The 17987-nt window shown below is 44.8% G+C and overlaps 1 protein-coding gene across 1 annotated transcript in view; it reads right to left on the bottom strand.

Annotated features, from left to right (window-relative positions):
• Nucleotides 1-255: 255 nt before the first annotated feature.
• The window catches only part of LOC127619996 (whirlin-like), a 129607-nt gene continuing 111875 nt past the window's right edge, over nt 256-17987 (bottom strand). Inside the window, exons 7-12 of the mRNA XM_052093048.1 lie at nt 17163-17363; nt 14956-15024; nt 13341-13956; nt 7237-7415; nt 6240-6356; nt 256-1938 (exon numbers count right to left, since the gene is read on the bottom strand). Coding sequence (XP_051949008.1) covers nt 1756-1938; nt 6240-6356; nt 7237-7415; nt 13341-13956; nt 14956-15024; nt 17163-17363 — 1365 coding nt within the window. The 3' untranslated portion in view covers nt 256-1755. The remainder of the gene's footprint in view (nt 1939-6239; nt 6357-7236; nt 7416-13340; nt 13957-14955; nt 15025-17162; nt 17364-17987) is intronic.

Here is a 17987-nt window from a genome sequence, read left to right as displayed (position 1 = left end):
TTTATAAGAACTATATGGAGAAATTAATGAATTACCTGTGATTAAGCCAAACAATCCCATGTCCCTCAATTGAACGCACGAGGGCGCCAAAACACTTTTCCAGAGACCAGAGACTGGTGACCTTAAATATATCAATTCCTTTTTGAGTGAATGAATATTAGTTGATTTGACAAAGTAAAATATATGAACACATTTTCAGGCATGTATATTCAGTTTTTTTATATTTATTTCATATATATTATTCATAGGCTCCAGCCCCCCGCGACCCTGTACACAGGATAAGCGGTTGACGATGGATGGATGGATGGATGGATGGATATATATTATTCACCTTTTCATCTAGGCATAAATCATAAATATTTCAGGCAAAAAATATCGATACCCTCTTACTGTGCACTGTATATACAACTGCTCCGTAATTATCCTACAATATTACAGTTCCCGTAAGAGTCATTAATATGTATTTCACATTGCAAAGTACTTGTTATCTGTATAAACTTAATGACAGTCTATCTGTATGATGGTTTGTGGTGTATGGATTAAATATCTGAAGGGAAAAGATAGAACATTATTTCTTTTGGGTTGTAAAGCTGTAGGCATCCATGTTTCTAGTCTATGGGTGATGTTTTGGTTATATATTTGAGGGTTTTGATATAGTAATTTAAAACATATCAACAGTATGTGCAAAAAACATATATTACATAAATAAAATATATACAGCTTTACATAATTTTTCCTGTATACATGAATTTCCTGTATGTTGCATAATCAGGAGCCGTGAATTTACAGTGAGGGAATATTCCTCATTGTACAGCTGATCTCTTCCAAAAAATACTGCTATACACATCTTCAATACTTCTCCGAAACCTGTCTATGACGTATGCAGACTAACATAAGACAAACGGAAAAAAGAGTGTGCATTGTGTGTGTGTGTGAGCTAGACAGTAGGAGAGAGAAAGAAAGTTAAAGAAACATTGAGAGAGAAAACAAGGATGAAAAAGAGCTTTGAGATAGCTGAGGCATTCTCCTCTCTCTGTCTGTCCAGGAATAATTCTCTGCCTCCATTCAGTTTTAAAGTAGTAGTGTATGAAACAGTAACAAAAACAATGACTGTATCATTTGATAATATGATAACCGCTATGGGGTTTTCAATGGCAATTGCATCCTTTGTCTTGATTTGATTTAATATTCTTCATTAGATAGACAGTTTGCGTCTGTTTGAAGCCTCAATTCTTCGTCATTGTTTAAGGGTGATATTCCATTTACCGATAATGATGTCAGTCTCACACTGTGAGGTATAAATGCTGTCCATTTGCTCTTCATCTGTGAATGGTGAGATGTCCTTGAAGCGAGAGGATACCACAGATGAATGCTTTGGCTTTAGAGAGATCATATATGTGGGAAGATATAATAGGCTTAAATAAAACCTAAAACTCTGATCTTGTCCGATCAAACTGATCTACATTACATCCTTGGCATTCATTCAGTGCCTGCAGTTCAAACACTGGGACATACTGAGATCATACAATGTAAGTGTGTGGTGGATGTCTTTAACCAGGCATGACAGTCTGAGTGCTTGCTGTTGTAGCGAGAACAGAGATGCAAGGTGGGTGTATGGTGGCTCTTGAACTGCAAGCTAATTGAGACTCAGATATGACAAGTATGACTCATTCCATCCTTCTGTAGGGATAGTGTTGTAAAGTGCATGGTCTTTGCAGTGTCGTCTGGTATGCAAAGTCTTTCAAGGGATGACGTCTACAGAGTGAAATTGAACTCTGCGATCAAGAAGTCAACATGGTCCTTGTCTATGGTCTTGAAAGCCTCTGCAATGACCCGAGTCGCGTCCCTGTGCTCCATGCCTTTAAGTGACACACCGTTCACCTCAAGAATCACCTGACCCACATGTAACTGCCCGCAGATGTCTGCAGAGCCCCCCTTCTGAGAGACAGACAGAAAGAGAGAGAGAGAAATAATAAGCTAAGAAAGTAGACTAGAACTAGAAAATTGTTCAGAAAATAAGTAATGAAGGCACAATATTGAAAAATAGGTTTTATCAATCATTATACAATTTTTGCCACTGAACTATTAAGATCATAGTAATTTTATTATAACTGCTGTGCTGAGCAGGATATTTGACCCGGGAAATTTGTTTTTATGGGCATTTATAGCGTTTCACCCATAAATTTTATATCAAGCACTTCGATTGAATCAATTAATTGAAATGGTCACTATGATGTCTAAACCCATAAATAGATAGGCCTACAGTAGAATAATACTAAATAATATCATAATTTGCTAATTAAACTGCATAATAATAAGACTTGCTGATAACATTTCAGAGGAATTGACTCAGGGGGCAACATTTAAAAAAATCTGGGGCAAGTACGATCGCATGGCAAGGACAGGACACAGAGCATTCAGCCTCTGATCCTCCGCTAAGGAAAAAGGAGGAGGGTGAAAAGCAGAAAACTCCATTACCTCACATGAGAACGCTGGGAAGCATTTAGGCATAAAGGTCGGATTGGGCCTAAGGAAAACCTTATCTCCACCTAAGAGAGAATTTAGTGCACGAGGAATGAACAGAGAGTGCATGCAAGTCACTGACACATTTAGCTGAAGCTAAGGCCAGGAGCAAAGCTGTCTTGAAAGACAGCAATTTTAGGGAAATGCTTCCCAGGGTCTCAAAAGTCTGCTGAGATAAAGCCTCCAGCACCCACTCAGAGAGGTCCCACTCAGGAGCAGTTCTCCTAGTAACTGGGATAGAATGGCGGGCACATTCATAAATCTATGAATGAGGGGGTGCAGCCCTACCGTTGAACCCAAAATGACAAGCAGAAATAGCCGCCAGGTATACCTTAATAGTGGAAAAAGACCTGCCCTTATCCATAAGGTCTTGTAAAAAACACAAAATATCAGAGACTGAACACTGATATGGTGTGGAACCGCGCCCATCACACCACCCTTCAAAATGATTCAGAGCATTCCATACAGTCATGAGCTCCAAATAATTTATGTGAGCTGAACGAAGTTCGCTCGGCCACGAACCGTCCTGCCCTCCAGAGTGGCTCCCCACCCTGTTAAAGATGCATCTGTCGTTACCGCTTTTCGCAACATAACAGGCCAGAGAGGGTTATTATTTTATTTGTATTAGTATTATTTAATTAATTTAATTTAAAACCCCACTGGGTTTGTGTCGAGGAGGAGGGCATGTGTCCTCACAGCCTGGCCGGTGCTGAATCAGGTTTTCAGCGGGAGAGCAAGATATAGGGGAGCTGGAGATGCCAGTTAGAGAGAGAAAGAGAGAGAGAGGGAGACGTGCACGTGGCCATGCTGCATGTGTGTCTTTGCTTGTTTATGTTGTTCATTTATATCATTAAACATTTATGTTGACATAGAGGGTTCCTGCCTACTCCTTGCCCATCCTTGAACTGTTCAGGGTTTAAATATGCAAGTAAACCAGTTTCTGTGCAAAGCCACTTTGCGCTATTTCTCACCTTGATCTTAAGTGAACACAAGTCTGATAACAGCATACACTTACACACTGAAATACACACAGATAATTAAAAGAGGCTGAGCCTCAGTGCTGAAAATGTTAATGTTAACAGATGCTGGAATAAAGGTCATAACAGAAATAAGGGGAAAACAATGTGTCTCCATATTTAAAACTTCACACAAAGTTATGACTAAATACTTATACCTCCAGTAGCTGGGGGTCTATGTAATGTCACGAGTCATTTCCAATAAGAAAAGTGGGCTTGTTTTTCATACAGAGTTGTAATTGTAGTTATATGCTTGAGAGGCAGTTTTTACTGACCTGAGCACTCATGTGTGAGCCGAGTTCCTGGGATCTCCTGGGGTAAAAGCACATGATATTACCTCAGCGGAGGGAAAGGGCGCTAGGGGCAAGCGGTCCACCCGGTCAGTTAGTCAGCGTGTACCGATTTCTACCGGCTCAGACCTGAGAAAACACGGGACGAAACCGACTCAACCCTGAGATTGTAAAATCTCGCAAAGGTATTGGGTGTTGCCCAACCCGCTGCTCTGAATATGTCTGCTAGGGAGGTGCCCCTGGCCAGTGCCCATGTGGACGCAACACTTCTTGTTGAGTGTGCTCGGACCCGCAAGGGGGAGGGGGAGGGGGGGGGACGGCTTGGGTGTGACAGGCGAACGTAATGTGAGCATTTTGAACGGGAGTTTGTGCAAAGCCCGGTTGAAAACTCGCAAGTCCAAGATCGGTCGTAAGCCGCTGCCTTTCTTGGGTACGATGAAGTAAGGGCTGTAGAAACCCTTCTTCATCTCGGTTCATCTTGGAGGGACAGGCTCTATCGCGTCTTTGAGTAGGAAAGTGGCGATTTCCGCGCGCAGGGATTTGGCATCTTTGCCATGTACTGCGGTAAAGTGGACGCCCCCGTAGGGCTGGCAAACTGAATTGCATAAACGAGTCGAATGGTCCTGGTGCTAGGGGCACTAAGGGGATGATTACCCGGCAGGGGCTTCGCAGCAGGGCGGAGTAGGTAATGCGGCGTCGGGAGGCAAAAACGTGTCCCGAGGCTCTGGTGCTGAGAAAAGACTCGAAGCACTTACCTTGCGGGTTAGTAACTGAGGAGGAGGTCCCGCGGAGGTCAGACAACAGTCGTGGGGCTGGAGGCAAGAAGTCTGCGTCCAATGTGCCGGGACTGTTGAGGTGTGGCGGCAGAGTGCCGTGAAAACGGCATTTGCGGGCCAGGTGACCCAGAGACAAAGGGAATTGCTCTTTTATTGAGAATGTGGGTACCGCAGCCCGAAGGGGGTGCGGCAAATAAATTAACTTAACAGAAAATTCTCCTCCCAGCCCTCCACTGGGGGACGGAGTGGTCTGCTTACCAGCTCCGGAGCAAACGTCTTGGTCCCTGGATCATCTGTCTCAGGAAAGCTTGGGAGCCTTCCGGGTCCTCGAAGGGGTTCGTGAGACGGGGGGCGTGCGCCTCCTGTGGGGTGCTTGACGCTGGGGCTGAGAGCTGGGCCCGGGTTGAGGCGGAAATGTATGTTTCTTAGGTGCCGCAGGAGGACACGGGGCACTGCCCACGCTGGAGGTGCGACGGGGCATGATGTGAGATATGGCCTCCGTCTGCTTTTTCACTGCTGAGAACTGCTGGACAAAGTCCTCGATGGTGTCGCCGAAAAGGCCGAACTGGGAGACAGGTGCGTCGAAGAAGCGTGTTTTGTCCATTTAACGCATCTCAACCATGTTCAGCCACAGATGATGTTCCTGAACCACGAGAGTGGCCATCGCCTGCCCGAGTGACCCTGAGGGTGAGGTCGGTCGCTGAGTGCAGTTCCTGCAGCACGTCGGGATCAGGACTACCCAAGTGCAGATTTTTAAGAGCCTTGGCCTGGTGGACTTGCAGGGGCCATGGCATGCAGGGCAGAAGCGGCCTGTCCGGTAGCGCTGTAGGCTTTGGAGGTCAGTGAAGACGTCATCCTACAGGCCTTGGAGGGGAGCACAGGGCGACCCTGCCAGTTGGCAGCATTCTCGGGGCACAGGTGGATCACAACAGCTCTGTCCACCTGGGGGATCACCGTGTACCCGTGGGCAGCTCTGCCGTCGAGAGTAGTGAGAGTGGATGAGCGAGAGGCACGGTGACGGGTGGAGATGGGTGTCCTCCACAATCAGCTCATCATGCACTTGCGGGAAGAAAGGAACTGGGGGGGTTGGGGTCACAGACCCAAGGAACCAATCATCTATATTGCTCTTTTAGAGAAAATAATACTTTTAGAGAAATAACTCTTTTACTATGCTGTCGAAGCACCCAGGGGGAAAAGCCGCTGATATGCGCCGTAGATCCAACAGCAATCGTACTCCGAGATGGGAGGAACAGTGTGTGACTCGCAGCTCGCTGCATACACAACCAGTCGGCTCCGAAGAAAATTTCTGAATGAAACAGATGCATTTCCCTCCCTTTATACCGGTATGACTGGGGGCGGGACATGCAAATTCTGTCTACCAATTTCTCATTGGCATTTTCTCATAGATCAGAGATGCGAAAGGCTCTCAAGCAAGACCCCTAGTGTCGCTTCCTCGACACAACGTCGAAGTGAGCGACAGAAAGGGAACACCCACATTTCAAGTAAAATAGTCAATTTGGTGAATTGGACTATTTTGACTAAATATGCAGTTTAGTTAAACAGCTTTAAACTTCCAATGTTCAGCACAGTCATGACATTCAGCATAGCCATGAATTGCTAATGCTATGACCCACCTGTATGGTCACAATGCGTGGCAGAGGCTGTCTGGTGTTGGCACCCCCTTCGACAGCAATACCCAGTGTACTGGCACATTTGCGTACCCGTACAAGTGTAGGCTCTATTATTCCCATCTAAAATAAAAAGAAAGAGATGTTACATTAAATATCACATTTTAAGGGATAGTTCACACAAAAATGAAAATTCTCTCATTATTTACTTAACCTCGTGCCATACCAGATATGTATGACTTTCTTTTGCTGAACACAAACAAAAACTTTTAGAAGAATTTTAAGCTATGTAGGTCCTCACAATGCAAGTGAATGGGAACCAAAATTTTGAAGATGCAAAAGTACATAAAGGCAGCATAAAAGTAATCCATACGACTCCAGTGTTTAATTCCATATCTTCAGAAGCTAAATGATGAGAATGGTGTGGGTGAGAAACAGATCAATCTTTAAGTCCTTTGTACTATCAACCTCCAATTTCACATTCTTCACTTGTTTTTTGGTAATTTGCATTCTTTGTGCATATCACCACCTACTGGGCAGAGAGGAGAATGTATGGTAAAAAACAGACTTAAATATTGACATTTTCTTACCCACACCTATCATTTAGCTTTTGAAGATATTAATTTGACCACTGGAGTCTTATGGATTACTTATATGTTGCCTAAATGTGCATTTTGGAGCTTCCAAATTTTGCTCCCCATTCGCATGCTTTGTGAGGACCTAAAGAGCTGAAATATTCTTCTAAAAATCTATGTTTGTGTTTAGAAGAAAAAAAGTCTGGGATGGCATGAGAGTTAGTAAATGATGAGACAATTTTCATTTTGGGTGAACTATCGTATTAAGAAGACCAATCGTAAAATAGAGCTTACATGAGGAGACATACCAAACCCCTCTTTAAACTCAAACATTAACATTATATTATATATAAAACTCTCTTTCTTTCAAAGATTTAAATGAATGATTTATTTAAACAACAAAACATCACTTGTGGCCACTATCTTACCTGTTTTGCAGCCTGTGCAAGTCCTTCCAGTCTGTGCGAGTCCCCTATGACCTGCAGGAAGGGAGGTTTACCAGGCCGCGGACTGCTGTCCTTACTCAATCCTCCAGCCTCTGCGATGTCCACACCACTGTCCTCGCTCAGAGTCTGCCCACTGTCTGACAGCTGGGACAGCGTGGCTCCTGGGAATACAGACAAATGAGCACACAAATCCATAAATAACCATACAATTTAGCTTTAGAGATCAAAATCTGCATTCAGACACCGAAAAAAAATTATGTAGACATCATACATAAGCTGGATATGAATAAGAGATATGTTATATGGTGGGTAGAATTCCCTAAGTGTTGTACCACATCACAGTTTAGATATACATACACTTCCCACGCAAAGGCATGCTCTGATTCAAACAGATAAACACACACCCACAAAGACAAAGGTCCTCTTAAAAACAATCCAACTTAATGCTATCTTTAGATATACAGTGGGGTTAAAAAAAAAGTCTTCAAGAATGCCTCTATTAGGCATTTTTCTAATTTAACAGTTTTTCCCCCATAACTTTAACTATCAGCATAACAAATTTTTGTTAAAGTTTTAACTCAAAAGTTAACATGAATATGACAAAGTATTAGGTATGTCCCCAGTTTGCTTTTATGACAGCATGCACTTCAGCTGGCATACACACAATTGTGTGCTAAACCTGATAACCCATGTAATCCCAACATACTATGAAAATGTTCCAAAAAACATCTCGGGTAACTTAACTATAACACCTGTTCCCTGATAAAAGTGGAACGAGATGCTGCACTGAGTTAGCGCTTTGGGAACAACTTTAGGTGTGACCAGCTGTGAATATGTGTGCAACACGTTTTTTGACCCGGATTTATAGCCTCTGCCAGTGACATCATTGGATGCACCTGTAGTAGGGCTATAAATAGATGCATCACAAGTGCATCATCAGGTATTTTGTCTGAAGAGCAGTCATGGGGCATCCCAGTGCAGCAATGAATCGCAGCATCTCGTTCCGCTTTTATCAGGGAACAGGGGTTACAGTTAAGTAATCCAAGATCTTTCCTGTCAAAAAGCTAAATTTTTTAATGATGCTGAGCTGAGTTAGCGCTTTGGGAACGAGAATACCCACACCGCCGCACTGTGAATATCCAGACCACTTACCGTTGTGTAGTGTGCTCACAAGAGCGCAAAATGTCTCAGACATGAGCTTGTGATGTTGGCTCAAGGACATAAGAGCCTGTAGTGACATGAACATCCAAACTATAAAATCTTTTGAATGTGCGGAGAGGACCAGCCTGCCGCATCACAAACATGCTGCAGAGGGACACCTCTAGCCAAGGCTTTAGAGGAGGCGACCCCTCTGGTAGAGTGAGATACCTACTGGCGAAGCTTGACCGTGCGCCTTGTAGGCCATCACCCAATGCGACATAGTCTGTTTGGTGGCAGCCGCCCGCCTGTTGCGGCCCCCATGGCAAACAAATAGTTGCCCTGACTTACGCCACTGGCTAGTGCGGTGGACATAAGTCTGAAGGGCAAGAACTGGACAAAGTCTGTGAAGACTTTCCTGCTCTGGCGTTGTAAACGGCGGGGAGCAGAAGGCTTCAATTGTGACCGGATGTAAAGTCGAGAAAGGAATTTTAGGCAGGTAGTCAGGGTGAGGGTGTAAAACTGCTTTAGCTATTCCTGGGGCAAAATCTAAGCAGGCTGGCAAGACAGACAATGTAGATCCCCAATTCTTTTTAGAGAGGTGATTGCCATAAGAAAAACCATCTTGAAAGTCAGAAGTTTATAAGACGCTGACTCTATAGGTTCGAAGGGGGTCTCAACCAGACCCTCAAGGACTATTGCTAAGTCCCATGAAGGGGTCCTGGTCCTAGCAGGAGGCCTCAGTCGCATAGCTCCACTAATGAAGCGAGTGAGTAGACGATGTCTACCCAATGGCACCCTGTCAATCAAGGTGTGGCAAGCCAAAATGGCGGCCACGTAGACCCTGAGAGTGGCGGGGCATGTGCCTGCTGTCCAGTCCAGAACTGAAGCAATCTGGCAGTTAACTGGATCTGCATTATGTGCAATGGACCATCTTTCAAAGACACCCCATTTATTGGCGTAACATCTTCTAGTAGAGGGAGCCCTAGCACTTAGAATGGTCTCGATAACTTAAGGTGAAAACCCAGTGTCCCTCAGTTGGTACCCTTCAGTGGCCAAACATGAAGGTTCCACAGCTCGGGCCAGGGCTGAAATATTGTCCCCTGCACCTGAGACAGAAGGTCCCTCCTGTCCGGAATCGCCCAAGGCGAGCTGTCGAGGAGAGACATTATCTCCGAGAAACATACCCTGTTTGGCCAGCGCGGCACCCTTGCTGGCGAACTCTGGCCAAGACTCCCGGGAGCAGAGAAACCGGCATACAGGTGCATCCTGGGCCATGTATGCGCCATCGCGTCCAGACCCAGGGGGACTGGGTGACTCAGAGAGAAATAGAGGGGACATTGCGCTGTCTGTTGAGAGGTGAAGAGGTCCACTTCTGCCCTGTAAAATCTCACCCAGATTTGTTCCACTACCTCGGGGTGGAGTTTCCACTCCCCCGTCAGTATTTTCTGTCTGGACAAAAAATCTGCTCCCACATTCAGACATCCAGGGATATAAACTGCCCTGAGTGACAGGAGCTTGCCCTGGGCCCAAAGGAGAATCTGACATGCCAGAGTATTCAGCTGACGTGAACGTAGAACTCCTTGATGATTTATGTAAGAGACTGCTGCTGTGTTGTCCAACCGCACCAGGACATGGCAGCCTCTCAAATGCTGGAGGAAATACTCAAATGCTTTCAGAGCCAGAAATACTGCCATCAACTCGAGGCAGTTGATGTGCCAATCGAGCTGATGACTCTCCCATTCCCCTTGAGCTGGACGACCACTTAAGACTTCTCCCCAGCCCGTCAGGGAGGCATCTGTCATTAGCAACCTGCGACAACAAGACGCACCTAGAATGGGACCCAGAGTAAGAAACCAGGGTCTGAACCACATAGAAAGGGAACGAAGCGCACGGCACGTAACCTTATTAGCCTTAGGGGACTGGCCCTTGGATGAAATCCCCTGGCTTTTAGCCACAACTGAAATGGTCTCATGTGCAGAAGGCCTAAAGGGATCACCGAGGATGCAGACGCCATGAGACCTAGTATTCGTTGATACTGACGAACAGTGCAAACTTGGCCTAGCCTGACTTTGCTCAGGGTGTTCTGAATGGAAATGATTCGAGCGGGAGACAATTGTGCCTGCATTTTGATCGAATTCCATATAACTCCCAGATAGGTAATTCCCTGAGTGGGAGAGAGAACGCTCTTTTTGACGTTGAGTCTCAGACCCAGAGAAACCAGATGAGCTAAGACAATATCCCTGTACTGAACTGCCAGTTCTTGAGACTGTGCTAGTATCAGTCAGTCGTCTATGTAATTCAGAATGTGGATTCCCCAGAGTCGCAAAGGAGCCAGTGCTGCATCCATGCATTTCGTGAATGTGCGGGGTGCTAGGGCTAGGCCGAATGGAAGAACCCGATATTGGAAGGCTTCGCCCCCGAAAGCGAACCTCAGGAACTTCCTGTGCTGTGGCAAAATTTCTATATGAAAGTATGTGTCCATGAGATCGATCATGACCAGCCAATCGTGATGTTGGATTTGTGACACGACCGTCTTAATAGTTAGTATCTTGAACTTGAACGCCCTGACTGAGCGATTCAAGCCTTGAAGATCTAAGATCGGACGCAACCCCCCACCCCTCTTGGGAACCAGGAAGTATTTGCTGTAATAACCTGACTCTTTCTCTGGAAGGGGAACATGTTCTATGGCCCCTTTGACCAAGAGATTTTGCAGTTCTTTCCACAGTAGACATGCCTACTCCGGTTTCATGGTAGTGGAAACCACACAGTTGAAACACGGAGGGCAGCGAGCGAATTTAATTCTGTAGACTTTTTCTACTGTTCTTAGGACCCACATAGAAATACCTGGCAGAAGTTTCCACACTGCATGGTCCTGAAGGGGGCTACCCCCACAAGGCTGGGCGCAAGAACGTCAGGGTTTTTTCCTCTTAGAAATTACTCCCCTGAGGTCTTGCTTTTAGGGCAACGAGCCTGTCCCCAGTCTTTACGAGGGGGAGCATGACTCGCCAAGCTTTGTTTCTGAGCCTCCCTTCTAGAAGGACCGGGGCTGGTCTGGGTGGCCGACGGCCCCTACCCCCTGAGAGCAGCGAGGAAGGAACTGCCTGAATGCCGCCTCATGATTTTTCGCCTCCTGGAACCTGGTGATAACTATATTCATAGCATCACCAAATAAGCCAGAAGGCGAAACCGGGCATCAAGAAGGAAAAATGTGTCCTTATCTCTGATGCCCAACAGGTTGAGCCATAAGTGTCTCTCCATGCTGACTAAAGCAGACATAGACCAGCCAATGGCATGGATAGATCCGGAGAAAGCCTCCTCGTTGAGCGTGGTGCCCGCACTCAGGTCCTCCAGCAGATAAGCCTGGTATGACTGTAACACTGCCATAGTGTGCAGGGCAGCACCAGCCTGACCCGCTGCCTGATAAGCCTTCCCTACTAGTGTGAAGGTAGTCCTACACGGCTTTGTGGGGAGAGAGGGTCTTTATAACGATGATGCCGAACCCGGCGAGAGATAACCCGCAAGTGTCTCTTCAACTGGCACAATCACCGAATATATCGCCGTCGAGGGCACGTAGACACGGGAAGTATAGGGTTTCTGTCCTCCAACTTGGAGCGTTTGGGAGTCTCTTGTTCACATGGCCAGTCTTATTGAAGCCTGGCCACCGCACGAGTAATCACCTCGAGTAATTCCTCCGATGATTTATTATCATGCCCGGAATGCTCGGAGGTGGGTAACTCAAAGTCGCAGATGCAAGAGATTCAAGGTCCCCCTCATGAACCGAATAGGCACCGTAGCGCGCTTCAGGATCACGCTGGATCTGGGGAGAGAGCGAGCCATAGGGACGGACCCGTCTCGCGCTCCTCAGCCAGATCCATACGAGAGTCCCACGATTGAAGTGTGGGTGCTGACTCTCGGAATTAAGCAAGACGAGTACGAAGCATTTTGACTGAGAGCAGATTGCAACGCTCGCAACCGCCCCGCCCCAACGCGAGAACAGCATGCTCTTCCCCCAAACATACAAAGCAAAACTGATGTGTGTTCCTCTCAGCCATAGAGCGTAGACAAGGGAACACACACCGCTTGCTCTGTCTGTCTGTCAGTCATTTCTTTTTCTTTTTTTAGAGAAAGAAGAGAAAGGTATCTGTGCACTGCCTAAGAAAATCTAACTCCTAGCAGAGGAAAGTAGAACGTTTCTGACAGGCTCATGAAGCACACACACGCAGAGTAATCTGAAGACAAAAGATCTGACGATGCACCTGTGACGCATCTATTTATAGCCCTGCTACAGGGGCATCCAATGATGTCACCGGCAGAGGCTATAAATCCTGGTCAATTTTCATTGACATGTTGCACACATATTCACAGCTGGTCACATCTAAAGTTGCTCCCAAAGCGCTAACTCAGCGCAGCATCATAAGTGTAGCTTTTTGACAAGGAACATCATGGGTTCTTCAATGGAAGCAAAGAAATCTGACCTTTTGTCCAAATGAGTCAGAGGTATAGTTCACACAAAAATTAAGATTCTGATTTATTCAAACCCATATGACTTTTTCTTCCATGTTACATAAAAGGAGATGTCTGGCAGAATGCATCTTTTTTCATTACAGAATGCATGTAATGAAATTGAATAATGACCAAAACAAACAGTTTTGCCTAACATCTTCTTTAGTGTTCCACAGAAGAAAGTCAAAGGGGGTTGGAACAACATGAAGGACAGTAAATAAAGAGAAAATATTTTTTACGTTTCAACATTTTCAAGAGAACTATCCCTTTGACATGGTCACTGTCACCAATGTGCATATATGATTAGTGACTGAGAAACATTGCAGTGTATTTTACATATAGCATGTTTAAAATTTTCCAAAATCTCCAAATGTATTTCCAGATTTAATTCAGATATTCAATGTGAACTTTTAAACCCCACTGTAATTGCAGAGTGGCTTCACCTCGTAGCTGTGGTCTCTCCTCTGCCATCTCAAGCTCAGCATGTAGTGGGCTGCTTTTGGCTGCACCACAGACGTTTGTAGAGGGGGAGCCTTCAGGTTTCTCAGGGCTACAGGGGGGTGGCGCAGGCATTAGTAGCGATGGCGAAAGAGATGGTGAGGAGCGGGGAGAGATCATGGGGGTCGGGGTGCCTTCCCGAGAACGATTAGGAGACTCTGGATGTGGGGAGAGCACTGCTGCCTGCCTGCTCATCAAAAACTGAACCAGATCTCTTGCCGGCGGTTCAGAGGAAGGATTTTTATGATAAGAGGACCGTGGAGAGTTGTGATGAAGAGAACAAGGCAGAGGAGAGTGATGGATGGAGCAGGTGGAAGAGGTGTGGTGGATGGTACATGGCGAGGTGTGGGTGGAGCAAGGCGGGAGTGAGTGAGGGTAATTGTGGGCCTGGTTTTCCTGGTGCCGCCTACAGGGGGCGGTAAAAAGCAGTTTGGACTGGGACAGCTTGGACAAAGGTCGTTTGGTCTGACCTTTAGGACTTCCATGTCTAACATTGCCTTGAGCAGGTGGAAGGGGAGGCTTGAAAGGGGGCGGTGACTCGGGTGAGGACTGAACCTTGTCCTGCAATAAAACACAAATGTACTGTCGTTTTAGAAGGCAAGCATTTAAAAGATGTATTATCATTGAGATATGTTAATAATAACACTAGAAAAAAAACTCCTGACATTTGAAAGCTTTTAAGGTTGACATTTCCTTCTAAAATGTCAGCACATTATGAAAATGAACAGATGACAGAGTTGATGGCATGCATATCATTGTAGCGCATGGATATGAGAAGAGGGTTGATTACTGATTAATCCAAGATAATGGTTTATGATTACAATAGTTAATGTTAGGCTACTGATGCTTAATTAAATGAGAACAAGAAAGGGCTAAAGTAAAGACCTACTGAACTCGACAAATACATTATTCAGTATCATGCAAATTGACTGTATCTAGCAAACCTAAGATAAATGGTAAATCTGTCACATGGGCAATTTTCTGAATTAACAGTTTGACATAACTATTTATTTTTTGTCACTTGCATTTTTCTGTGGATTCAAAGTAAATAGCATAATTAGGTTAAACTTTCAGTACAAACATCCACAGTTACTGATATTACCAACAATTACTGAGATCACAAATATAGAGGTATATCCTACAAACAATAGCTGTGCTAGTTTTATGTCTTTATCACTCACCTCTCTCTTCTTAGATAATAAAAGAATTCCAACTCAAATCTTTATTTCTTGTCCTTTTCTTTATAGTATTTATTTGGTAAGTAGCCATGTAATAAGTGGGATAATGTGTGGTCAGGCCGTCATTATTGCAAAATAAAACCCCTTTAGGTTGATACTAGACCCTTCCACTTTCCTTCCTGGGATTTCAAGGTTAAATATTTTTTTGTAGCCCATAACCCTGAACCTTTGTTTTTTCACTATTACGTTTTTTTACAGCTTTTCATTGACAACAAAAACATTTCAATTTTGGATACTTGTACTCTGCAAAACATTTATTTTATTCAGTCTATCGCTGTTTAGACACACAGCAAAAAATTTAAACAATATCAGTGATACTCACCAGAGTGATGTCAGGAAAAGAATTCAGACTCTCAAGAGGCATCGAACCTCCATCCAAGATGTACTCGTTCTATAAAGCAAAGACATAAACAATCACAAAAATGAAAAAATCTGTATACAGAAACAAAAACTCCAGATCATGTATAATCAAAAAGCCGTGTTTGGATTTAAAAAGTCTATGCTGCACTAGAGAGAAAGCCAGTTATTTATCAGAATTTCTCATAAATTCAGCTCAATTACCAGCTTACACAGGGTGCGATTTTACAACTCACAGTAATGAGTGTCAAACCAAGATGACAAAAGTGTGCTAGAACAGGGTTATTAATGTGGTCTACATGGAACATGAGCTAGAAGTCTTCTGAAGCCATACGATAGCTGTGCCATTGGTCCATTTGTCACACCAAGCTTTTGAATGGGCCACTTTTAGGGTACTTTTTGAAAAATACACTTGTTTCTGTTTTAATTGGTCCTTTTACTTTTTAAATGAGAACAAGAAATCTGTTTCTATGTACAATTCTTCTTCATCTTCTTCTTCTTCTTTTGGCTGCTCCCGTTAGGGGTCACCACAGCAAACCATCCGTGATCCGCATATTTGATTTGGCACAGGTTTTACGCCGGAGGGATTCGTTCTTATGTACAATTATTATGTATATTTAGTTTGGACACTCTGAGATGCTTTTGTACACTAGGATAATTTTTTTTTATTGATGCTAAAACTTTTGATTGCTTTGTTGTTTCAACACAACATTTTACATGTTACATGTGACATGATTAACAAAATAAAAGCAGTTCCCCTTCTGTCACTCACTTGACGTTGTGTTGATTGAAGTGACAATAGGGGTCTTTCTTGAAGGCCTCGGTTACCTCTGAACTTGAGAAAAGGCCAATGAGAAATTGGCAGACAGAATTTACATGTCCCTCCCCCGGACATACGGGTATAAAAGGAGGGAATCGTGCATCTGTCCATTCAGATATGTTCTTCGGAGCCGAGCGGTTGTGTGTTCAGCAAGCTGGGGTTCCACTACTGTTCAACTCGCCTCTAAGAGCGGAAGATCCAAGTGGCCTACCACCTACTGTCATAGACCAAGTTAGAGCACCCTCTACCAGGCAGCTTTACGCCCCAAAATGGCACTTGTTTGTGAATTGGTGTTCTTCCCGATCTGAAGACCCGCAGAGAAGCGCAGTCGGGTCAGTGCTCTCATGTATGCAGGAGAGACTGGAGGGGAGGCTGTCTCCCTCCACCTTGAAGTGCCATGATCAATGATCAATGCCATGGCTGGCCTATCAGACCCAGGGCGCTGGCCAACAGAACCTCCCTAGCAGACATCTGCAGAGCGGCGCGGTGGGCAACACCCAATACCTTTATGATATTCTACAATCTCAGGGTTGAGTCGGTCACGTCCCGCATTTTCTCAGGTCCAAGCACGTAGAACTCGGCAATGCGGCTGACCGGGTGTTCCACTTGCACATACACCCTTCCCCTCCACTGAGGCGATCACGTGTGCTCTTTCTCCATTCACTACATTTAACCTCCCCCCAGCCTGGGCAGGATGTGGTCTCTGTGGGGTCTTTTCCACCTGAAAGAATAGGAGTTGGAAAAGAACACCTTCCCCGATGCATGTTATAGCGTTAAATGGCCCCAGCCGCTTTGAATGGACAGACACACGATTCCCTCCTTTTATACCCGTATTTCTGGGGGAGAGACATTTCTGTCTGCCAATTTCTCATTGGCCTTTTCTCAAGTTCAGAGGCAACCGAGGCCTTCAAGAAAGACCCCTAGTGTCGTTTCAATCAACACACCATCTTGTTCCCTCCATCAGGGAATGGGGGCTACAATAGTAACCCAGATGTTTTCCACCCTGAGATATATAATGTTGAATCAGAAAAATAACTTTGAATATATATATTTACATTTATGCATTTGGCAGACGCTTTTATCCAAAGCGACTTACAGTGCACTTATTACAGGGACAATCCCCCCGGAGCAACCTGGAGTTAAGGGCCTTGCTCAAGGGCCCAACAGTGGCATCTTGGTGGTGCTGGGGCTTGAACCCCTGAGCTTCTGGTCAGTAACCCTGAGCCTCAACCACTGAGCCACCACAGCCACCATATGCTTTAAATAAGTGATGCAGTGGGTCTCTGAGAATTAAAACACAATCAAACAAGCACATATCATACTGGTATATATTACCACCACATTACACATGCCTTGTTGAAGCCAAGGGTCATCTGGCAGGCAGAGGGAACCTGTCCCTCCGGATGCGGAATGCAGATAGAGTCGGGGTGCAGCAGGCCCAGGCCTCCATGCCGGGCTCTCCACGCCTCCATCTCGCGGTGTAACACCTGCCTGTCGAAGCGCTCCAGATCCTGTGGAGAAATCAGAGTCCGCACCTCGGCCAGCAAGGACAGCTGGGGGAAAGGAATGGCCAAAGTATCAGATCAATATATCTGATATAAATTAATTCCTAATGTTAGAAATCAGCCATTTAAATACAATGCAGAAAAAATACAGAAAGAAACACCACAAACAATCAAACTAAGAGTTTTTTAAATTGCATTACAGATATACTACATTGCTGAAACCTGAACGCCACACTTTTTGAACATTATTGGTTTGAACATTGCTTGTTGAACACTGAATTAAAATTCATGTAGTTTGTCCTCCCTAACAGCTTCCAATCTTCTGGAAAGGCTTATGTAGATGTTGGATGGGTACCAGATGTTGGAACATGACTGTGAGAATTTGCTTCCATTACAACACAAGACCATCACTAAGGTCAGGAACTGTCAGCAGTCAAATTCCTCACAAATTGATGTGAGGCAGATCTGGGAATTGTGCAGACCAGTCAAGTTCTTTCACACCAGACTCAGTGGGCCTTATTTTAAGAGTACTATGTCTTAAAGGAATATTCCGGTTTAAATACAAGTTAAGCTCGATCGACAGCATTTGGCATAACATTGATTACCACAAAATTTATTTTGACTTGCCCCTCCTTTTCTTAAAAAAAATAAATAAATCTGGGTTACATTGAG

This window comes from Xyrauchen texanus, chromosome 3, assembly GCF_025860055.1.
Source record: "Xyrauchen texanus isolate HMW12.3.18 chromosome 3, RBS_HiC_50CHRs, whole genome shotgun sequence".
Lineage (NCBI taxonomy): Eukaryota > Metazoa > Chordata > Actinopteri > Cypriniformes > Catostomidae > Xyrauchen > Xyrauchen texanus.
The sequence above is the reverse complement of the archived record's forward strand: the minus strand, read 5'-3'. Positions and strand labels throughout refer to the sequence as shown.